Here is a 24,270-nt window from a genome sequence, read left to right on the forward strand (position 1 = left end):
AACGTTATTGGCTTAGAAACGAAGGTGTATCTGCCTACATTTTGTGAATGTTATTCATTCACTTGCATGTGCTCAGAATAGAGGACGTTTTTTCTAATAAAATTCTAGTTTAAGCATAATCACAATCAAGCTCCACAGGGGAAAATATGTCAAAGATTTAGAATGCAACAAAATTGCATTCAAGTTAATATACTTAACTTTAGCCCCTTTTCCCTTAATGTCCCTCCTGTTGTGTCAGTTTATTTGTGTGGCTCTCTTTAGTTATCTGTCACACACCCATCGTTACCATATGGTTTAAGGTCAATGTTCGGTAGTGGCTCTAACTGAATTTCTGGCATAATAATAGATTATACATTAAAACATTGGGAAAAAAAACGTAGAGGTTTGCCTCCACAGCAAACCTAATAAATTCCCTCCAAGTTTGGTTTTGTAGATGTGTTTTTCTTTAGGCCACTACTCCACAAATGACCTACATCCACCCGAGAGTTTAGTCACTCATGTGGAGCGGAAGTAAATAGCTGGTAATCTCTAAAAATTGTGTCAAATTGTAGACATTACCGAAAGGCATGAGTCCTGAAATTTCTCGGGCTATTTTTTTGGTTAGATGTCTGAAATAAAGCTTCAGAGCATTCGGTATTTTGTACTACAATATAAAACATGTACATGAACACCAAGAAAATGAATTGTAAAGATTTTATGTGTCTGAAAAAATGTCGTTATCTGTAAGTAGCTAAATGACCTGTACGGTCTTAATGACGTGGGGTAGTTTGTTCATAGCGTAACAGTAGCTCTGCATAATGCATAATGTTTTTTGCACATTATGTGAAAATGATTTAATTTAACAATCACCTTAAACTTGTGCTTGCCACAGAGATTAATTACTGCAATAATCCCAAATTGAAGAGAAAATACAGTACTGCTACGATGTTAATACAATATTGCTCTGGCTATTGCTGAGAACATTCAATGCAATCACTGTAGTATGAATATGAATATGATCATGCGCGACTGTGTGTTAAGCCATAATAGCAAAAGGAAACGTAAAGTCTCAAAAGAGTTACACTATGGTAACTTTTTTTTTTTTTTTTTTGAAATGAAGAGTATACCAAATAGTTTGCTTTTCTCACACACAACCCATTCGACACGTTTTCTCTGGGGCAGTAAGGATCCAATCGTTGGCCCCATGGGCCACTTCTAAATCAATAAAGGCCGTGTCGTAGCAACAGCTAGCCCCAAATTCCTCAGTCTGTGCTGCCGTTTTGTGCGGTCTTTAACACTGCGCTGCCTGTACCATGGTCACAATGCAAAGCAGTTATCACCCAGCAATGTGCAATAGTTTTTTGTTTACCTTTCTGTTCATGTAAAACAGCCTCTGTGGGTCCAACCTAAAAGCATGATTTTTACATCAGACAGGCATCACTCATCACGGGTTCAGTGACATGTTTCAATTGATTTGCAGTGAAGAGGGGGACGTGGTTGGACCTAACTTTGTATGCCAGGTCTCCAGTAACGCACAGCAGGGAAGGAGGCCCTGCGCCTTTACTGCGCCTTATCTACAAACACAGCCAAGCAGTCGCTCCCAGCAATCCACAGAGTTACAGCTGTGCTTTCCACAGAAAACTCTGTCTGTCATAAAACATGCGAGTAGATCTGGAAAGCGCTTCTGCAATGCCAACGGCCCCACTTTATTGCATTTTCCTTAAAGAAAAATAAGAAATATGGTAATGTTATGTCAAAAGTGTGAACCCTTTCAACAACAGGGCCGAGTGTATTTTTTAAATCAACAACGCTCTGTGCAGAGGAACTCGTGTAAGCTACAATCTAACCAGACACTTTTTCAAGGGGGGGGGCTTGCCCTTGTTATAATGGTGGGGGAAAACACTGCTTTTTATGCCACACAAGATTTGTTGTTCCAAGAGGGGGAGACGAGCTAGACGTAAACACATTTACCATACCATAACTGTTCTGGAAGTACTTTGCAATAGAGTCTCTAGAAGTGGCCTGGCTGAGTTCCTTTATGATCAAACACCTTGGGAGGCCCTGTTAATAATAAGCAAGCAGATAACACTGGGTGGGCAAGTTCCACTGCATTTCACACCATCTCTCTCTGTCCCCTTGAGAAGCGACAGGACAATGTCTATGTACTTGTTGCTAGATGAATTACAGGGAAAGCCTTCATTTACAGCTTCCTCTCTATTGTTGCACGGTATTTTTGCAGCACCCATTCCACTGCTGCAATGTGGGCAAAAGGCCCCCAGAACAATAAAGCTCCGGGCTGACTAAAGCTGGCACACTGGTCCGGACTGCAAACATTGTTTTGGTCACAGGTATTACAAATATGCAGGTGGGTGTGTGAGGGGCGGAGGGGGTGTCAACTGGGTCTCCTGAGGTGGCCGCTGTCTCTCTTCCTGTGACCTCTTGACTCCCAAGTAGGCAAATCAAACAACTGCAGCTTTTTTCCTCTTGAGTTTCGAGCAAAGTAGCAGCCAGCTAACGTTACGTAACTTAACCTTAGCTAAACGTGACTTAAAACAGGGGAGCAGCCAGTTAGTCGGTAAAGTTGACGTGTTTCACCTATAATCACGGCGTTGCGGCGCTACCTGTTAGACCTCGTCCAACCAGCACCGACGGGCAAAGGCCACAGGCTAGAACCGACCCGCATTAGCATAACACAACAACCGGTAACGCCGCTGCGCCCCACCGCCGAGGGTCACGCACCACCTGCGTGACGTCACCACCTTGATTAGCGTAGCCCGACTAAACTGTTACAGCCGGTGTTTTGGAGTGAAACAATTCGGTAACGCCGCGGCGGTTTGATTCAACAACTTACCAGATAATCCATGCGCTGTCCCGTCACAGCACCGCGAAACTGGCGCTGCGGTTCCTGCCGTTTTCTGTTGCTTCGGTGAGTCCAAAATGTAACCGTTGATGGGTTTTGACCGCACGTCGCTTTGTATTCCCCGCCTTCCGAGTGACAGACACAAATGGAAAAAGCCAGCCTTCGGTGGGTTTGGAAGCGAGGACTCTCGCCGTCTTCTTCCCCTTGAACAGAAACGAATTAAAAACCCGTTTCGGAACCGGCGACCGAGTGTGGTGCTGACGACGAGGGCGGCTCGGCCCGTGTGCCTTCTGTCCGACTAAGCAGCCCCCTCGCCAGTCGGCCCACTTCCAGTTGTTCTATCACTGTATCAGTTGGGTGGTTTGCTTGAGGAAACTAGCGGAGCCCCACGCCGCTACGTCACTTACGTCAGGGTGTTTTTTTTCTGCGCACGTAGCGTCGTCACGTGACCAGACACATGGTGGCTGTTTTTATTCGGAGGATGAACCGCTGCTAAAACTCATGAAACGGCCTTTGTTGGAATCTACTTTTCTGAACTTTGAGTGTGTATTAGCGGGCTTCTGCCTTTTTATATTGGATTTCAGAAGCACAATAAGGCTCCAATGTGTTTATAGTGCATATAACAACATGACAAATGTCAGTGAAGTATAGAGCTACTGGGGAAATCCTAAAATATTTTGCACAGGTGACTCCGACAGACGGATAAACTGCCAACATCTTTAATCTGTGTCAGTGTGTATATTTATGTACATATTTGTGTACAATATCTGGCATAGAAATAAACTATTTGGACGAATAAATGAAGAAAACAAATCTAGTAAATAAAAAGAGCTTCGATAACATTAAATAAAAGCACCTGTGCTTTTACAGAAGTTAATATGACATATCCCGTTCACAACATTCGCAATATTTAGGTTTACCGAAATGTTTTGCACCACCAGGTGGCACTGTATTCATTTGCAATGTATTATATTTCACAGGAAACTAAATTAACCTACCTGCACACCAAACTTAACACTACATCTATGTGCATACACATCCATGCAGTTGCAATTGTGCACAGTACTGTTAAGCTGGAAGTTACACTAAATGCAACAGCCTGTGACATAATTACACAATACATAATGAATGAAAGGGAGGAGGGAGAACTCCGTATGTAACTACAGTTCGAAGTCAAAAGGCTGGTCCCTCTTGAAGCAGGTAGGTGTGACCACTGATGTTCCAGACAGAAGACACTGGATAAAGAGAAGATGAATGCAACATCATTCTGCAGGTGATGTGTCATATTAAATCTGCTTACTCCTAGTAAATGTTTAAGTGCCAGATGAAATCTAACACACACAAAAAGGAATAACCTCATTAACAGTCTGCAATGACAGGTCTTGTACACTGCATAAAGCCAAATTAGGATACAAACTACAAATATGGTGAGCAAAGAAAAAACTATTGTGTCGTATCATTGTGATTACAGCGACAGTATGAATCACAAGCCTGCTGATGGCATGCAAGCTGCATACTGAAGAGATTCCTGTTCCTCGGAGAACGCACTCGTCTTCAATATTTCATGAACTGAAGTGGTAACTTGATGTCCTCTGCACAGGTGTGGAGATGTGGAGAACGCACACAAGAGTGTTTCCTCCAATGTGCACATTAGTCCAGTGTGAATGTATTATAAAGTAGTGTCGTTTGACCTGACCAATGGGAGAGGAGAGACCTCTGGTGGCCTCAGGTAAAACATATACTGTGGTGGAGTAACACAATAGTTTACACTGTATTAATTTGGAAGAAGCGTTTTGTCCATGTTGCCCCAAACACAAGCTAGTTCAGAGTCTTTCTTAGGGGTATTTTGTCTGAGGGGGCGAGGAGTGGCAAAATCTGCTCTCCCAATTACTTGCATGATTATAAAACGAGACGCTGAACTGTTAAATGAAATATTGGTAATTTTGGGTTACCAATGATAGTTAGGAAATCACGTTGGAAACTTTGGATTGGCATTTTCAATAGTTATTTGAGTGAAAATAACTGAAATTTTAATGTTACATCCACTTATTCATTTTGGTTTTGATGATGAAAAAGAGATTAAAAGACCTCCATAAGGGGGCAGTCTCTACTAGAATAAAGGACTGAGGAATATTTTCAGCCTTTGTCATGTCCAAAATATAGGGTATATGTAAGTGGTCTAATTATGCAGCAGAATTTCAGCATAGACCAATTATGTGGATGGTTAGACAGTAGATATCAAAAATAGTCCTAATAAACAAGTTTACATTATGTTAATGTACCTTTTGGATTCTTTAGCCTGTACTAAAATCAAATGGCCACTTCAGACCGCATCATCATCATCAATTTTCTATTAACCACTCCACCCTCAATTAACTCTCTCACTAGAAGAAAAAAAACAAGTTGTCAGACTTTTCCTGTCATTGTGTTTTTTATTGTGTTCTATGTAGCTATATCTGTTTCTACACAGCCTTGCTACATAAAGAATGGCCGCCAGTTTAAGAAAGGTCTCAACGGTATTCTCTTCAACACCCAACACTCACAAGCATGGATTATTGATTGTGTGTTCTTTGCAGCCATGCATATTTCTTGATTGAATGAATGTTGAATCTTTGTTTAGTCATTAAGGAGACTCTGAGACTGAATAACTGCCTGCTTAAAGGATCAATAGTGTGTGTATTTTGATTAGATTTCTTGATTTATGTGACGTTCATTCCTCAAAGGTGGACTAAAATAGTCATCTAGGTGAGTGCAGGGAGGCCTGGAGGCAGTCATCGTGATGTCAGGTTTTCCTTTCTTTCTTGGTAAAAGGTTGAGGGTTAACCTGACATCAGACCTGCTGTCTGCATCGCTGCATCCTAATCTTTAATGGCTGAACCAGACGGGGCTTCTGGAATACTGGCTATAGCTTTATAACCTGTTAAAACGACACGGAGCTTCATGTTTTTTACATTCTTCTAGAAGGACATGCTTTCTAGAAGAACTTATTGGCTGCTGAGTTTGTGAAGGACACTATATAACACTCAGTTAAATAACAGCAGCAAAGCTGACTGCTTTTTCACACTTGGGCCAGCGTGATGACAAGCCGGGCTGGAGCAACTGCTGAGGACACTCGGCGTCATGTCCTCTCTTTCTTTTCTGAGAACTTGCGGTGTTTCAGCAGCCTAATGGGTAGTTATATTCTTCAATTAAAATGGTGGGGGTTGAATTGTAGTTCCTCAGAAAGACGAATTGAATTAAAATAATTCATCTTTCTATTTCCGGGCACTATTTTGTTCCAGAGAAATAGCACTAAGACATTAATTTGTGGGAGAAATATGGGTAATTGGATTGTGAAAAATCCATACAGGGGCCTCAGTATTTCTTTAATCTAAAAATGGATATGGCTGTGTTACCAAAATAGTTCAATTCTAGTATATTCAGGGCTGTCATTGAGAATACTCTTTAATATTTTAGGGAATCTTAAAGAAATCATGTGAAACCCAAGTGTACATTCAAGCATCACGACTGTTAAGTGACTGCCTTTTTTGCTTTTATTCATCTTTTTTCTTTTTCCTTTTTTTTTTTTTTAAACTTTTCCCAAAAATATAACATTTACTCAAAAAGCCAACAAGCTCTACAAGCCTTTAATTATGTGTACTAGACCCAGTTATAAACCTTAGCACACTATTGTAAGTATTACCTTTTACGTTTTACTTTTGCGAAAGTGCAAAACTACAATTTGAATATACAATGTATCAAAGGTTCTCAATAGGAGCTTCTATAGTTTAAACTTTAACAGTGTATTTAGTCATATTCCGTAGTTACTTTATAGATTAAAAGATAAGTGTAATGGCATGAAAGAGTCAGTAATGTTTTAAACTATATTTCTTGTGAAATATGAATTAGGAGCATGAAATGGAAATTTTATGAAAAATAATTTATCAATGTTAGTAAGTTCTACCACTTGCAAAAAAATGTATCCAATGATGAAATGCAATTTAGTACATTTTCTCTTGTGCTATATTTTCAGCCCATTAATAATATAGCAGCAAACAACTATATTTTAGCAATCCAAATGTAATCCAAGTTGTGCGTTGTTCGGGTTTGTACCCTAATGAAGGTATCGCCTGCTCCATCAGACTGTAACTATGGTTACGCAGAAGCTTACTCTCTTACTTACTCTATACCCCCTGAGGTAAATACGGTTAGCTCTACCAACACTTTTCCCGTTGTTTTCTAGCGGTATCACCATCTTCGGAGCCATTGACAGACAATTAATATAATCAAATTACTTTATTTAAGATTTAGTTAATGTCAAATAAAGTGATTTGAGTACAGTTTTCTAAGTACATTTGTACAAGTGCATTTTATTTGCGGGATTTATAGAAAATATGAATTGTATTGCTTATATACAGTAGGTGTATACTGTAATGGGAAAATGATATGTGTTAAATGCTTCATTTGTATAACCAGTTTATTAGTTGCAAGTGGTTCGATCACAAAGGCCCTGACATAAGAACTGATGTCTCCCACTTGGATTAGATGTTTCCAGCGTCATAGCTGTAGAGATTGAACAAAGTGTTTGTTATGTCTATGACCACCTTTGTTTTAGCATGTTGGGAGAGCAAGGACACGGTCAAAGAGCTGACGTGTCTTACATGGATAAGATGTTCCCAGTACCCTGGCTGTAGATACTCAACAAGATGGTCAAAAGTTTCTGTTGACGCCACCAATATCTAAACTTAGGTATAAGAACTGCCCCGATGTGTTGGGGCGAAAAGGAGGTTCTTGACAGTCTACTGACCACGTAGCTGTTGTGACCCTTTTTCCCTTGCAAGGAAATAAACGGAGAAAAGACATACTTGACTCAGAGCCTTTGTTTCTTACTTAACGATTGTCTGTGCAAAATCTTCCACCACAATTTGGTGTCAGAAGTGGGATCGTTTGAAGCTCCGTCGGGACTCCGAGGACGTCCGGGAAGGGGCCACTTCAGGATCCACCAAAACGTGATTCTGCCCTATACCTCATCACACTCAGAGAGAGGGAACCGGCGACCAAAAGAGACCTGATTGGCTTCAACACGATCCGATGAGGAAGATTTTCACACGAATCGGGTAAGAAGTTGATATTCTGATTTTCAAACGGGGCTTTCTGAATTATAACGGGTGATAACATATTACAAAGACGGGTATTTAGTACTTTGGGATTTTTTTTTTTTTTTTAATTATTTTTTCTCTCTCTTCTTAGAAAATCCAAATTTGGGTTATTTGATTGGGCTTCTAATGATGATAACTTGTCTTTTTATCCGGTTATTTGAAAAATGTGTATAAAATTATAGGAGTAATTATACAGTATTTCCGGTTCATCAGCATCCAACTTTTTACTGAGGAAGACCGGGAGCAATGTGTTAAAAGTAGCCCTGCCCAGTCATTATTCATTATAACATCACTAAAGTGATGTTCACATTAATGGACCAATTGTAATCCGATCATATCCAGTGTTGGGCAAATTACTGAAAATGAGTATTTAGTCAGTTACTAGTTACTTCTTTGAAAGGTATGAATTACTTACCAGTTACTGTGTATCAAAAGTAATTAGTTACTGTGGAAAGTAACTTAAGTTACTTTTATGTCTGTTTTTTAAATGTAATGAATATAAATAGTGAACAGTCAAACACAATAAACATATTTTTTAGACCTATTTATTGTAATCAACAGGGCAACAGTTTGCGTGGAGCGGCGCCTGCAGCATCCGCGGGGTTGAGCGACGCGATGCTGTTTACATGCACTACGGCGACTATGTGACACACAACGTTTGGTGGCCACAACTATTTTGTGTTGACAGGCAGCTATTTACTTACTATTTGCTGGCCCTCCGCTTCGCGTCACAAAAGAGAGTAACGCGAGTAACGAACTAGGTAACTCAGTAATTGTAACTGCGTTAATTTATTTAAAAAAATACTTCGTTACATGCTCGTTACCGCTAAAACGCGTGACTCCCAACACCGATCGTATCATATTTTCGCTTCATTTCACAGTAAATTGGGCAGTTTTTAGCGTTTTGACGTTTCAGTAAAACACGCTCGCGCAAGCTCGATTGGTGCTGTCTGGGGGATTGCAGCATCTTGTAGCTCCGCCCTCGATTATTCAGCCCGGTCGACGTGCGCGTGGCCGTGCGGCGCGCCGGAGCAGAGGCGTTGGGCTCGTAGCGGAGGCGGAGCAGCAGAGGGGCTCGCGTTAGTGTGGCCGTAGCGGATAAAATACCCTGCGACCTCTGGATTCAAACACACCGCGGTTCCCTCTCATCTAGGCCGGAGAGGGAGGAGGGATATTTGCAGGTTTATTTTGCGTGCCCGTGTGTGTATGTGTGCGCGCGCGTATCCGTGTCCTCTCACACTGCGAGAAGTTTTGAACGCGGACTTGTGGAGAGGAGTTTACGGCCGGACCGACAGAGCTAGCCCAGCTGCGCTTCCCTCCGTCCCGCGGCCGGCCAGCCGTAAGCTCCCCCGCCGCCCCGCGGCGAAGCATGGCGCTCAAAGCCCGGGCGCTGTACGACTTCAACTCGGAGAACCCCGGGGAGGTGTCGGTGAGGGAAAACGAGGTCCTGACTCTGTACAGCGAGCAGGACATCGACGGCTGGTTCGAGGGGGTCAACGACCGAGGGGAGAGGGGACTGTTCCCCGCGTCCTACGTGGAGGTCCTGCGGAACGACGTCGCCTCCGCGCTCAACAACAACAACAGCTGCGGCGGCACATCTGGGGACACCTACTCGGACTCGAGGTACTCCAACATCCCACCGGGAGGGTTTGACGGCTCGAGTCAGCCGCAGAATAAAGTTGAGCACTTCCCCAAGCCGCCCGTGCCCAGTTTCGCCACTTTCTCGGGTCCCACGCAGCAGCAGCAGCAGCAGCAGCACGCGTACCAGCAGCCCAGCCAGGGGAGCGACGATGACTGGGACGACGAGTGGGACGACAGCTCCACTGTTGCAGACGAGCCGGGCACCGTGGGAGGACGGTACCAGGACTTCGAGAGCAACGGGCCGTCCACCTACTCAATGTCGATGTCCTCCGCGTCCAGGGGCAATGCGCAGCAGGCGAAGAGCTCCGCCACGGTCAGTAGGAACCTGAACCGGTTCTCAACCTTCGTGAAGTCCGGAGGAGAGGCGTTCGTGCTCGGGGAGGCGTCGGGTTTCGTCAAGGACGGGGATAAGATCTGCGTGGTGCTGGGCCAGCACGGCCCCAGGTGGCAGGAGAACCCGTACCCATTCGCGTGCACAATCGACGACCCCACCAAGCAGACCAAGTTCAAGGGCATGAAGAGCTACATCTCCTACAAGCTGACGCCCACGCACACGCAGACCCAGGTGAACCGCAGGTACAAGCATTTCGACTGGCTGTACGCGCGCCTGGTGGAGAAGTTCCCCGTCATCTCGGTGCCGCACATTCCCGAGAAGCAGGCCACCGGGCGCTTCGAGGAGGACTTCATCTCCAAGCGCAAGAAGGGCCTCACGTGGTGGATGAACCACATGACGAGCCACCCGGTGCTGGCCCGGTGCGACGTCTTCCAGCACTTCCTCCGCTGCAACAGCGCCGACGAGAAGGCCTGGAAGCAGGGCAAGAGGAAGGCGGAGAAGGACGAGATGGTCGGAGCCAACTTCTTCCTCACCATCAGCACCCCGGCGGCGCCGCTCGACTTCCAGGAGGTGGAGAGCAAGATCGACGGGTTCAAGAGCTTCACCAAGCGGATGGACGACTCGGCGCTGCAGCTCAGCGCCACCGCCAACGAGTTCGCCCGCAAGCAGATCGCCGGCTTCAGGAAGGAGTACCAGAAAGTGGGGCTCTCCTTCAAGGTGCTCGGCCAAGCCTTCGAGATGGACCAGCAGGCGTACTCCGCCGGACTCAACCAGGCCATCTCCTTCACCGGAGACGCGTACGAGGCCGTCGGGGAGTACTTCGCCGAGCAGCCCGGCAAGGACCTGGACCCCATCATGGACCTGTTAGCGCTCTATCAAGGACACCTGGCCAACTACCCGGACATCATCCACGTGCAGAAAGGTAGCTCAGCCACCCGTCATACGCGATGTATACACTTTTCATCCAGCGCGGTGTGTGTGTGTGTGTGTGTGTGTGTGTGTGTGTGTGTGTGTGTGTGTGTGTGTGTGTGTGTGTGTGTGTGTGTGTGTGTGTGTGTGTGTGTGTGTGTGTGTGTGTGTGTGTGTGTGTGTGTGTGTGTGTGTGTGTGTGTGTGTGTGTGTGTGTGTGTGTGTGTGTGTGTGTGTGTGTGTGTGTGTGTGTGTGTGTGCGTGTGAGGCAGCTTTTTCATCAATAAAGATGACTTGTTGATAAATTACACATAAGAAATGCCGACATAAACACTTAACTGGATGAAATTTCTCTGAACTCCAAAACATGTTTTTCCTACTGCTGTTCATCGGGAAGAAAGCTGTAAAGTTCCAGGTAACGCTGGTGGCTAAACATCTGGAATGTGTTTGCAGCTGCTGCTCTGGTTGCTCTGGTTTGATTGCAGCGTGTCACGTACACAGAGAGTGTTGCACTCATTTGCAGCCATATCGTCCTCGCGTTTGTTTGTCTTTGGCACAGAAAGTCCACGTCGGACCAACGTAGGCCGTCCTCCTACACGACCCTCAGCCCGAGGGTCACGCTCTCGGTCACGCTCATGAGACGCAGGTGTAGTTGTTTATGTTCGGAGGGAAGCTCTCTCACTGCTGTTTTCCACACATTGGAGAAAAACAAAAAACCTGGATGATAATAAAGGTAAAGGGAACTTGTAGTGCTCCTCCCTCCTGCGACGAGTCGACCTGCACGCCGTCGTGAACATTTATACGGGACCTTCTGCTTCCGTTTAGTAGATCACATCTCTTCACCCCCACTGCCCACTTTATGAATCTCTCACGAAGGGTTAGAAGGCAGTTTTATAAAATACATAAAAATGTGGACAAACTGGGCGATTAATCAACATGATCCCATCGCGAGCAAATCATAATGCACAATAAAGCAGTGTAAATGGATAATAACTTCCACATACTAATTCTTGGTTTCTCAAAAAATCTGATGTAACATATTTTAGAGGGGAAATATTGTTTGAAAATTGCACATTTTGTTTTAAGATCTCACTTTACATTATTGTAAATATATAGTTGTCAGTGGAGTGATGAAAATACGTTCACTTTGACTTGAAATTGATATTTTCATTCTGCACTAAAGTTCCTAAATAAAGGAGAAAAATAGGTTGTCCCATGGGATTTCTTGCATATGGACTCTTTGTTTATTAGATCACAAGTAAACGTGATAACTGTAGTAATGCGAGATAGTCCCCAGTCAGCTCATAAGTTGCCACGTCAGGACCCCGCCCGAAGAAGGCATGGAAACTGTCCGCTTGACAACCCCAAGCATGACCGCACGGGGAAAAGAACTACCTGTTGGCTGCCTGCCAGTACCTGTAAAAGTTAAAGAGCTTCTAATCTTTCATTTTCTTTACGTTCCTTATTGTCAACGTGCTGCTCAAACTGCAAACGAGGATCCAGGAGTGTTTGAGAAAGTACTTGCTGTTCAGGTTCCTCATCTGGAATCACCTCCTTGCAAAATGACTGTAATTAGCAAGAGTAGGTGTGTTTTTTTTTTTCTTCTTTTTTTAATGAAGACAATACTTTTGTCTGTTTCTTCCGTTCTTCTCCCCTCTCTCTCGTATAGGTAATGAAACACGCGTTTGAGTACTCCTTTCCTGATGAAGCGCATGGAGGAAATGTCCGAGTGCTTATTCTTCCCTTCGAGGTTGATCTCTTGACATGTTTCGCACGGTTTGACATCTGAAGGAAGTCTAGGCCACATCCTCTGGCGCTGTTGTAGACCACAGCGCACCGCTCCCGTACCCCCCGGTGCTGTGCTTGAGAGGTCTGGTCAGATGGCGGCTGTGAAAGTGCAGGCTCAGGAGCGAGGCCTCTGCCCCTAATTAAGAGGTTATCTCTTGTGGTCAGATATGTGTAGCTCTCTTTACAAAGAAGCCAGCCGAAGCACGGCTTGTCAGCCATATTGACAAACCAATTCTATTTTTAGCCCCCTGATATCCGTCTCGTCAGGGCCTCAGACAGGTTTTATTTGTCCCCTTGGAAATGACCGGTGAAATGGGAGCCGTCCCACAGAGGGACGGCGGACATCAGCGCATCGATCAGCACCTCCTCGGGGGACGCAATTAGCCGTTAGCGTGGGGCCCGTGGTATCGACAGCACATTGGGTGTTGCTTTCAGAAACTAATCAGGCTTCACGTCTTTCATGTTTGTAAATTTTTTTTTAAATTTTTGTCCCAATACGATATCAGATCCGTCAGAACTGGTTTGAGTATTCAGTTGTTATTCAGTTGTTATTTTTGTTATTGAAGCTCAAGAGGATGGGGATCCTGAGAATTTGAACCATTTAAAACGGATACGTTGCCTTGCTCATTTAGAGGGGAAAAACATGTTGGTCTTTATTTGTCAAGCGATTTGTTGAACTGCAACCCGTTGTTGTTCAAACATTTACTTGAGCGATAATATTGACCTCGCCCGGAGTGGAAAGAAAACCTTCCGGTTGACTTTAAGACAAGGGCATGCTATCAATTTAGCTAAAATTATAAAGCGACAACCGATTACAAAAAATGGTTTAATTCAGTAGAAAATTACTCTTCATCGGACTGATCAAGTAATAGTAGTATTTTCAAGGGGGGAGCACATGATGAACTAGCCAAAAGATCTTCCAGCTTACAATTGTCTGTTTCTTTAATTCAATCAGTTTGCTGTTAAGCAAGTACTGCAATTTGGGTTAAATTAAAAACTAATTAAATTGGTGAAAAGCTGTTTGCTCTGTTTGCTCTACTTTTTTTACCCTCGTCGCTGTTCTTTTGTCTCCTCATTCCCTGGTCAACTCCATCTATCGAGCACTTCCCCGTGAGCTGCGCTACGTTCCGCCTCATCGCAGTTTGATCGGCGGGCAGAGGAAAGATAGAACAATGGCCGACCATCTAGGGAAAGCACAGACCCACAAAAGCCCCGTGTTTTCCTGCCGAGTCAGCCGGTCTCAGCCGACTCCTGTGCAAACGCTGCACGGCCTCTCCGATGCGTTGTCCCAGGCCATTTGAGTGTCCTCCATCGCGTGAGCGGGTGCTGGGGTGGGGGATTGCCTCGGGCCACGCAGGTCACAGCCATCCTGGTCGCTCAGCGTTGTGTAACGGGGGATTACGTAAGGGCTGAAGCCGCTGCCATCTCCATACACCATGGGAGGATTTTACATCATCTGTTTACTATTCAGACCCTGTCAATCACGGGGATTGAGGCTGGGATCTGTGTTGAGGTCCGTGTCATCTCCAATCTATTAACACAGAAGCATTACACAACATACTAGCAGGGTCCAGTGTTTGCTGCTTGGTCAATCGGTGGCAGGAGCAGAAGCAGATTTCCAGATACAAAAATGCATTTATTGTGAAAGAAAAACAACGTGCGCATTATTCCTGTTAATGCTTTCTTTCTGCTTCTTCTTTTTTGCCTGGTTATCTTTGGGTACCTAGAAAAGTGCTATAAAAAAGCAAAAGTATTATTATAATTAATACAATCCGTTTGGATGTTCCGGGGTTTGCCGACGTCATCAGACCAGGTGGGGTCCCTTCCATGGCCTTTGCCCCCCAACCTCCCAATTCCCCCAAAGTACCTTCAAAATGCGCTGTAGTCGGCTGCACAGTTCTGCACAATTCTCTACAGCGCCTTTTAACATCTGAGCTTGTGAATGTGTTGTGGTGGAAACCCTAAATACAAGTATGAGTCCTAAAATGAGCAGTTTATGCCTCATTTAAAGTCTAACTAACCGTGCATTCTATTGGGAAAACAGAGGAGCAGCAAACTAACAAGCAGATCTCTGAGCTTCACAAGTCTCTACCTGCAGTTGCGGCTGGTGGAAAAGGTTCTTGGTAGGGCAATCAAATCTATTTCAGCAAATATCCACATTACCACCTTGCAGTAAATACTTCAAATGTATTCCAACATGGGGAAAAAATCAGCAAGTAACACTTTGGTTGGCTTATGTCAGCCGATGTGAAAGGCCGCTCCATTGCACGTTTCCCTTTCTGAGGTTCATTGTTTCTAAGTTCCACGTACAATGGATTGCAGCTCAATGCAATGAAATAATGGCATATGGGTCATTTTGAAAAAAGGAGGAAACAAAAGTTGACTGGGTTTAGAGAGGAAACTGCGTCCGTATGACCGAAGCCTTGAGACAGCCCTGTCAAACCTGGTAGCTACGCTAGCCTAGAAGCTAGCAAACCGCTCACTGCTTTTGATGTATTTTCTGTTTATCGGACCACAAATGAGACAAGACGTACTCTGTTCGGTGTGATGAGAGCCTCGTTTAAAATGACATTATTACATTACAGGTCCTTTTAGCTGACGCTTTTATCCATTGCATTTTTAACCCATGGCTTTTACAATTTTTGCCCAGAGAGCAATTAGGGGTTAGGTGTCTTGCTCAGGGACACTTCGACATGGGACATGGAGGAGCCGCCAACCCGGCGGTTAGGGTTAGACGCACCCTCTGTATCTGTATCCGTATCTGTATGCGCCACCGTCGACCCCAGGACAGGCTGGAGCTTTGTCTGTAATGCTACACAGAGGTTTCTGAACAAATAAAAATGCTTGACACTGTGCAGAGACACAAGGATGTGGAAGTCTGACTAAAGGGCATTAACTTTCTTTTATTTCACGACGTAGATTAATCTCAAAATTGGCATCGAAGCGATCAGGGCTGATTTTTAAACAATAGTAGTAGTCTGCTTGAGCCACTTTCACCCATAAAAGTTACATTATGGCATTAACGTGTTTCATTAATTTATAGTCATATGATTTACTTTTGGGTTTGAATCATGTTGCTCTTTAATTAGGAGATTATTAGGGCAATTGTTGGGTAATAAATCATCTACAGGCCTCTTTGTAGCTATTCTGGACAGACACAGCGTCTTATCGCAGCGTTCCCACAAGGATTACTCACAGCAGCTGGGAAAATGATGTGGCTGTCTGTATGTCCCAGTTTGCTGGCATCGTCTTCTCTGACTGAACTTTTTCATAACGTCTCCATGACAACCATTCCTCCTTGGTCCATTAGCGGCCTTTGAAAAGGCAGGAAGCCAGAGACCTTTTAGGTAAACACCTTTGGGGTCGGCATTTAAGTCTTTGGACAGCTGTGTTTGTTCCAGTCTCGGTCTGCTACGTGCTATCTTTTATGTTGCTTCCCTTTCTGTTGCTTCTCTTTCTGTTGCTTCTCTTTCTGTTGTGTCCAATCTGCTTTGCTTTAAAAGACTAAAAGGCTTTTCTACGGTTTGGGTTAAACTGCAGCTGAGTGAGCTACAGCCAGAAGGCAAACTGGGCCAATTTGGTGGGTATTGGGCGTAAGCTGTGTCTTTTAGGGGGAGGTTGTCAACATCTATTCTTTTACTCTTTGTGATGTAATATACAGTGAAACCTTACTCTCTACGTGCAGAGTGACCGTCAAGAAGCCAAGCAGTATTTCTGTGATCTCCAAAGGGTCGACAGAAGCCCAAACAGTGGCGGGTTATGACAGCGAATCCCCTGTGGTCTCAGGTTTAAGGAAACAAGCGGGCTGAGTTCCAACCGAGTGCCGGTGACTAAGCTCACGTAATGAAAGAAAATCCCAAGATAGGTCATTACAGGAAGTTGTGCTGTATGCTTTAAAGGCACAAATCCTACCCGCCGCCCTGGAACCCTAATCGCTAAGATTACAGTGTTCCGTCCTGCTGTGATTTGTGTTTTGAACCATCGCAACAATGGCATAGATAGAACAATCTGTAACATCTCACTCAACAAGTTTCACTCAAACAGCTTACGGCTACAGCTCTCAAATGTGTAAAATCACTATTTACTGATGTGGCTTCTTGCTTCACTACCTGCGTCCGCTCAGAATGTCCCACTCATGCTGCAAAATGAATGACCTGAAAGGGGAAAACACCACTTCAAAATGTACTTTTCTTGGCCTACACATTTTTTGACCAGCACAAATTCCATGAAAATTAAACTATTCAAGGGCGCACACACACACACACACACACACACACACATTCTCGTCACAACCTGGGGGAGGGGGCTTTCTAGCCCTGACATGTAAACATTTCTAAGGAGTTGGATCAAACAGACGGTCACAACCTGGCAGTTTATCTCATGTTTCAGCTCAAAACTCATTACTCGTGACATTTCTACCCTGACTAGACCAGATAGTTCTGCTCCTGGTGTTTTGACCTTGCTGTCTGCTGCTATTGGAAGTTAGTAGGCACAGTTTTTGTTTGGGCACCATTATGAACAAAACGCCTGCACCACATTGCACCGTGAGAAAATGGGAGGTTTGTTAACCGGTTACACATGGTTTCCCCCATGCCACAAGACTGCACCACAGTGACAGCAAGTAGCTCTTCTCAGTAGAATGGAAACTTGCGGCTTGTGATACTTTCAGTTTGAGTAGTATCTGTGTGATGGGAAATATCTTACAAAAGCTTATATCAAATAATAATCAGTATGATATAGGTACTGTATTTATGTCAGTCGTCTCGTCTGCTTGAATGGCGATAAAGTGCTCTTCACTTCCTCCAGAATGTTATGTCTCCTAAAGTAAACAATGCACACAAATGGCATCACAAGTAAGAGGAAAATATGTTGTTTTCACTTTGTGGTGAATTATCCATTGTTAAGCTTCTAAAAAAACACTCTGACCTACTCTTTAATTTTGCCCTCTGAATATGCTGTATGTTTGTAACGCCTACGTACACGATATCACGGTAAACAACTGAAGCTAAAGCTGCACGTTGCAGACAAAGGGTCAAGCAGAAGACTGCAAGTAACAAAAAATGTATGATCAGACGATTCATTCCTAGCAGTTTACTGTGATACCAGCATGTAATCAGGTGCTCACTTTTAGTTAGCACTTGAACAGCCTCATGTTACAGCCTTGAAATTGCCGGAAATCCTTGGTCCTCAGTGCAGCGCTGCCAGCAAAATCCCCTTAAATGGTTATTTAAAAAAGGGCAACGAAGTGACATAATGTAATAGATATTTTAGAGTCGCGCCCCCTCGCATTCCCTGACTGGACGCACAGAGCTTTGGAACAAACTGTTCATCAAACTATTTTCAGCCGGCTCCCTAAAGTTATACATTTACTGCCAGGCTCTTGCATCTTAATAGCAAATATTCCCGAGATCATTATATAATGATTTCATTTCCCTGTTACTGAGTGTAAAGGTCAGCGGGTCTGTTTGATGAGTTAACTGTTGCTTGTGAGCTGGTTTCACGGGGTGATTGAACATTGATGAATAAATTCTGTTCATACGTTTTCTCTCTCGACCCACAGGAGCGCTGACCAAGGTGAAGGAGAGCCAGAAGCACGTGGAGGAGGGAAAGATGGACCGCTCACAGGCGGAGGGCATCGACGAGCGCTGCAACATCATCTCCTGCGCCACGCTGGCTGAGATCCAGCACTTCCACCAGATCCGCGTGCGCGACTTCAAGGCCCAGATGCAGCACTACCTGCAGCAGCAGATCGCCTTCTTCCAGAAGATCACAGGAAAGCTCGAGGAGGCTCTGCAGAAATACGACGACGCGTAACGGGGAGCGCTTCATTTGCCCTCCTTAGTCCTCCGCGCCCAATGGCCACGCAGCGCCTGCCCCTCGGGCCCCCAGTGGAGGTAAACAACCCCCTCACACATACTGGTGAACGCCTTTCAACCAACCGAGGGGAGAGACTTTCAAGGGGATGACGCTGCGGTGACATTTCAACCAAGTCCCAGCTGTGTGTTGGCCACATTATTTTGGGGGGGTCACCGGGGGATGTTCTGGTGTAAGAAAGGACATGTAATTTAATTGACTGAGAATCAGCGGTGAGGATGGTGCACCGCCTGACCGGGCGGATGTGGAGAAGCCAATCGACGTTAGGAGCCTCCTGTCTGCCATTTCAAAAAGCCTTGCAACACTTTTAGCTGACAGCCACTCCAGGAGAAGCGCCGGCACCAGTGGGTTAACACACCGCCTTCTGGGGGAACAGTCGGGCCCTTCCAGGTCTCCCTCAAACAGGGACAAAATGTTTACAGCCGCCAACGTCACTGCCGTCTCGCTGTGCCTTCACATTATGTCACTCAGTCATTTCTTTCTTCTAGTTACTAAAGAGCTTTACATACTGTAACTGTAGGAATATATTCTATATGTTTATACACATTTAACAAGCTCAGAAGAAATCAAAAAAGACCACTGTGCTTTGAAGGCCTGTGTCTTTCACGGGAGAAAATACTGCTGTGTTGTGACTGTTATTTACCCCCCGACACCCTTCTCCTCATGAACTGGATCACCTGCTCTCACAATAGGAGCCTGTGGCCTTAGATGGTGCGGCCACGTGCAACGGACACATGCGCTGCCGGAAACCTTCATTTTGTGTCGACCCCATATATATATATTTTTTTTTCAGGCTTTGTCTTTTAGGCTGGTGTTTCAGAGGCAGGCTGGTATGACAATGCAGTCTTTTAATAGAACACTTCTAGACAGCACTGCGGTTTCTTGTTTGTTAACCTTTATCATGTTGATTCCATCAGAAGCAGAGAAAATAAATTCCTCCTTCACCGAAAGCTGTTGGTTTTGATCGTGTGTGTGTACCTAAAAATATGCGATACCTCATGTCCCCCGAATCCAGTGAAGAACTGGGGGAAAAGAAGAAACACTCAAAGTTAAAATCTGCCTTTTAACGGCCCCTCAAAGTGCCTCAGACACTCACAAGCTCTGTGTAAACTCAAGGTTTCCTTGGCAGCGTCCCTGGAGGCCCGGAGTCGTAGGGGGGGTTGCTGTGTCAGTGTTTCATGCTCTGTCGGCAGATGTGCTGACCGTGCACGAGCCTCTGCAGCCACCAGACATCTGGCTGCTGCTAGACGCGCCGGAGTATACGACATTGAGGGTGGGTGGGGGGGGGCGTTTTCATTAGCCGTCATCTCCCCCATCTCTAATTGAGATAACCAGGGTTTATTGGAGATTACACGTTTCTCACCCTGCACCTCAACAGCGCCAATCCAAGATATAAGATAAATACGGTAAAAGGTATAGGAAGTGTTAAGGGTTCGGAAAGCCCTCGAAGGAGCCCTCACTCCTTTGTTCTCGTCCCGGCCGGAAACTAAGAATCAACTTGCTCAAATTTAAAAATCAAAAAGTATTTAATAACTAATCAAAGTGATAAGGACAGTTACAACGTGAAATGCGATGCGAACAGTGAAATATTTCTACTACCGGACAAGAGAAAAAAACCCTCTTTGGGGATAAAATTGGGAGAAATCCATAAAGGACGGCAATTAGCATCCGTCCCCAGGTTTTAACATCACGTTGACAGAATGTTAATGTGTACAGTGTTTATATGATTTACATGACTATACCTTGTTTGATTCATATTGCATTCACTTCATCTAACATGCTAATGTAATAACTGATGTATAATAACACAAACTACAATTCTAACACTAAACATTATTACACATTATAATTTCCACTAGGGGTGCACTTCTTGCTTAAATCCCTAACAAAAGGCTTTTTTAACATTTTGAAACATTAAGCACATTGAGTAGGATTCTACTTAGAGCTGCGATAAAATGTTGTTCTACAAAACATTGGAGCCTCTTTACCCATTTCCACAGAAATAGATACAATAGCTGGCTAACGATATCCCGTCTTGTGGGAACTAGCTCGCGCTCGGAAACTATCCAACCACTTCTATCTTCTCTAGTTTTCAAATGTAATCTTGGGTTTTTCCACTTTCTCCATAAACACTACAAGATGCACACAGCCTCCGGCCTGCAGTCAATGCTTCCAACGCCCGGGGAAATGGGTGCTCCTGTTTTCACATTCTTCCCCTCCCCCGCCACAAGCTTGGGTTGTTCTGAATTATCAACGTTAGGCACACGTTTTGGAAACCTCAACAATATGAGACCCACCCATGATAAGAAGGCCGCGACAATATCATTCAAAGCTGTGCACGGCTTTGAGTGAGGTCATTGTCAGAGAAACAGACATTTAGTCACCTCGGTCTATCTGGCATGCAGGAAACTTTCATGAGCCCACAGATGTTCAGTGTGAGAAACCGTTTGGCCACAGGAGCATCCTCGGGCGAACCTCTGAGCACGGTGAAACATAAAGGACACTCGGTGGGATTTAATAGTCTGTTATCACTGGTAGCATTTCAGTTCCAATAATAAAGATCACATGTCCAAAGGGAAGATATACATGCATGCAGCCATGATTGGACACCCCACATATGAAGCCGTTTGCTGCAGCCGAATGGGAGATTAGCCGTGGACAGACACAGAGGTTCACACTCACAAACGGGTTTACACACACGCAACCAAGAAACAACAAGTGTTCATAACTGCTTCTGACTTGGCTGATTCTTCAGGACTTGCAGTCATTATTTGTACTTCTCTTAAGACCTGTTTACACATTGCAGCATGTAGAAATGAGTTTGTTTTCCATCCGTTTCAGGAGTTGGCACAGAGATGCAGAGAACAGGGTTTCCCCATCTAATGGTCGGCGCTGACGCCACAGCCAGCCGCATTGCTATCATAATGAATCAGCGTCTCGGTATTCTTGTCTAGATTACAGGATGTGTTTTTTCCAAGTTGTAGTTTCAATGTGACGTGTTGTTTTTTTTGCGTGTTGTGTTGAAACACTGTCGGTAGAAGATGACTCATTGGTTCAGAAGCGAATATCAAGTTTCTTTTTCATGCTTTTGGAATGTGTGCACTCAGCATTTTCCTGCCCAAGGTGGATTCTGGCTCTTTCCGCCACCTCCTGAGACTTGGTTTAAGTTGGTCCCCTGGGACCTTGTCATTAAAGTTTCACTTCTTAATCCTCTAAACATCACTAGGGCTTTGGAGATTATAACCTCCACTTCTACATGTCTTAATTACCGCCTCACGGATGCACACCTCCAAAATATAATGAATTCCATCTCATTAGATATTTGTGTGTCATGTAATTGGGCTTTTCTCGAGCCAGTGTATCATTCAATTATTGTGGAATTAAAAAGCCACCCAGCTAAACTTTCCGTTTGGTAGTTAGACAGCTTGTTAGTTCTGTCTCGCTTTACACTGGCGTACAGCGTGCTAGTCTATATTTTTGTAGTGAGTATACTGTGACAAGGTAGCTGTAATTAAACCTCTTCTTAAGAAACCTACTGTTGCTCCAGAAGTGTTGGCTAACTACAGACCTGTCTCTAATCTTCCGTTCCTCTCTAAGATCCTTGAGAAATCCATCGCAAATCCATTATGTGACTTTCTACAAAACAATGCTCGAGGATTTCCAGTCAGGTTTTCGAGTGCATCATAGCACAGAAACAGCTCTGGTGAAAATTACGAATGATCTTCTATTTACATAGAAGACTTTTCTTGTCTTGCTGGTCCCCAGTGCCGTATTTGACACCATCGATCATTGTATCCTGTTGCAGAGACTAGAACATTTGATTGGTATTAAAGTAACTGCATAGAGCTTGTAACACTGTACTGCCCTACAGCTGCCCTACAGCTGCGCTCCATGGATGTTGGGTTACTTGTTGTTCCTAGAGGTTTAAAAAAATAGGATGGGAGCCAGAGCCTTCAGTTATCAAGCTCCTGTTTTGTGGAACTAGCTCCCATTTTCAGTCCGGGGGGCAGATTCGGTCATTACTTTTAAGATAAAGCTCCTCTTTGATGTTGCCTATAGTTAGGGCTGGCTCAGGTTAGCCTGGACCAGCCCTTAGTTAAGCTGCTACAGGCTTAGACTGCCGGGGGACTTCTTAGGACACACCGAGCTCCTCTCTCACTGCCTGGCCCCTTTGACACCTACCGCTTCTAACACCATTGACATTCACATTTCTATTGCTGTAAACATTAATGCGCATCTTTGTTTCCTCAGAGTTTTTGTGCTTTCTCGCCACACAGGTTTCCATGGATCATGGTTCAATCTGGACCCTGTTCCTGCCTCTTACCGTGGCCCTGCTGACACCTGCTGCTCCTATCATCATCATCATCATCATCATCATAATTAATACTATTTTAAATATTAAACACATTACTTTTACTGTCATCATAAACCAACATTACCCTTTCCTAAAGTGTGCTTTCCCTCCCCCAGTCTTCATTGGCCTACTGGCGGGTGTAAGGACTATCACCTATATGAGTTCTGCTCCTAGTTATTTACCTACAATCATCATACTAAGAGCTACGGCTGTTGCCGATACGGGAGCATAAAAAAACATCTACAGGTGTGGAAATCCTCACTTCTTTGTGTTCACAGCGCTCAGCTGTTAATCTGTCCCACTGCAAAGTTTGGTTGCTGTTGAGTTGATGATGGCTGGCAGTGTGAGGTAGCTTTTTTTCGTTTTCTTCCAAAAAAGATACTTGTATTTCAAAGAAACACCCGTTATACAGCAGCGTATAAAATAATCCTCTGACCTGAGCACAGCAGCACGCTCCCCACTCTTAGGGGCGAGGCCCTCAGTCATGGAAACGGCTCAGACAAGCTACACCCTGCTAATAAAACATTATTTTTTGGCTAAAATTATCAGCTATGTCATCAATTGTGTACTGGACTTTATCTACCTCATAATAAACACAGCTGGGTCAGATTTTGTTATTGTTCGAACAAGCTGAAGAAACACAGCAAAAGATGTTGCATTTATGTTTGTATCATCATCAACATCCTGCCACAACCACACCCATTTTCAGCGCAGAATAAAAGTTTTTTTAAACAATACGCTATTCTTTCACGAAAAGCTGTTCAACCGCAGCTCGCCTCAATAAGGTTCCTTGCTGAATTATTTCCTTTTTTTAATTATTTACGAAAGCAGCAGCTACTAACAATGTCATCCAGGAAAAAAATTCCAATGAATTTGCTGGAAAAGAAAGAAAAGAATGTTGTTTATTGTGGGATGCAACACAGCGACGTTGGTATGTTCTCTGGTTTCCAATTAATGAGCATTGTGGGAGTTGCCGTAACCCTTTTTTCGGAGGAGAGAGGACATGCTGTGCGTTCGGTACCTGGCAGCATGTTCAGGAATGTGGGAGCACTCTGCATTCTTCAGCCCCGGTTTTGTTTTTCTAGCCCTCACACAGGAAGCTCCCTCCGGCGGGGCCTCGATCATGTAGCCTGAAAAAAACGCTGACTGCCCCCCCCGCCCCCCCGCCCGCGCCTTTCTGGCCGGTCTCCAAGATAGACACACACAACACCAACACACTTTTTTTGTTGTTGTCTGTGGGCCAGTGTGCATTCTCCCCTCCCCCTTACCCCACCAGCGAGAACCACTCAGAAAGAGGCCGCTTGGCCTCGTTGTTTTCTCACTCAGCAATAGAACAACAAGAACTCTGGTCAAATACGTTTACCGGGAAAATGAAACATTTTCCAGATTTCAT

General features: G+C 44.5%; 2 protein-coding genes across 2 annotated transcripts in view; one reads left to right on the top strand and one right to left on the bottom strand.

Moving 5' to 3' along the window:
• arl15a (ADP-ribosylation factor-like 15a) overlaps positions 1-3,270 on the bottom strand; it is a 78,472-nt gene extending 75,202 nt beyond the window's left edge. The window contains exon 1 of the mRNA XM_040195656.2: positions 2,831-3,270. Coding sequence (XP_040051590.1) covers positions 2,831-2,842 — 12 coding nt within the window. The 5' untranslated portion in view covers positions 2,843-3,270. The remainder of the gene's footprint in view (positions 1-2,830) is intronic.
• A 5,641-nt stretch (positions 3,271-8,911) lies between these two features.
• On the top strand, positions 8,912-19,473 carry snx18a (sorting nexin 18a). Its single transcript, XM_040195654.2, has 2 exons — positions 8,912-10,874; positions 18,210-19,473. The coding sequence occupies exons 1-2, from the start codon at positions 9,347-9,349 to the stop codon at positions 18,461-18,463; spliced, it is 1,782 nt and encodes a 593-aa protein (XP_040051588.2). The 5' UTR covers positions 8,912-9,346; the 3' UTR covers positions 18,464-19,473.
• Positions 19,474-24,270: the final 4,797 nt, after the last annotated feature.

The sequence above is a fragment of the Gasterosteus aculeatus genome, chromosome 13, assembly GCF_964276395.1.
Source record: "Gasterosteus aculeatus chromosome 13, fGasAcu3.hap1.1, whole genome shotgun sequence".
Classification (NCBI taxonomy): domain Eukaryota; kingdom Metazoa; phylum Chordata; class Actinopteri; order Perciformes; family Gasterosteidae; genus Gasterosteus; species Gasterosteus aculeatus.

Coding starts and splice junctions, on each gene's coding strand:
- snx18a (XM_040195654.2), top strand. CDS start 9,347: ATGGCGCTCAAAGCCCGGGCGCTGTACGACTTCAACTCGGAGAACCCC. Junction 10,875..18,209: donor CATCATCCACGTGCAGAAAG/GTAGCTCAGCCA, acceptor CTCGACCCACAG/GAGCGCTGACCAAGGTGAAG.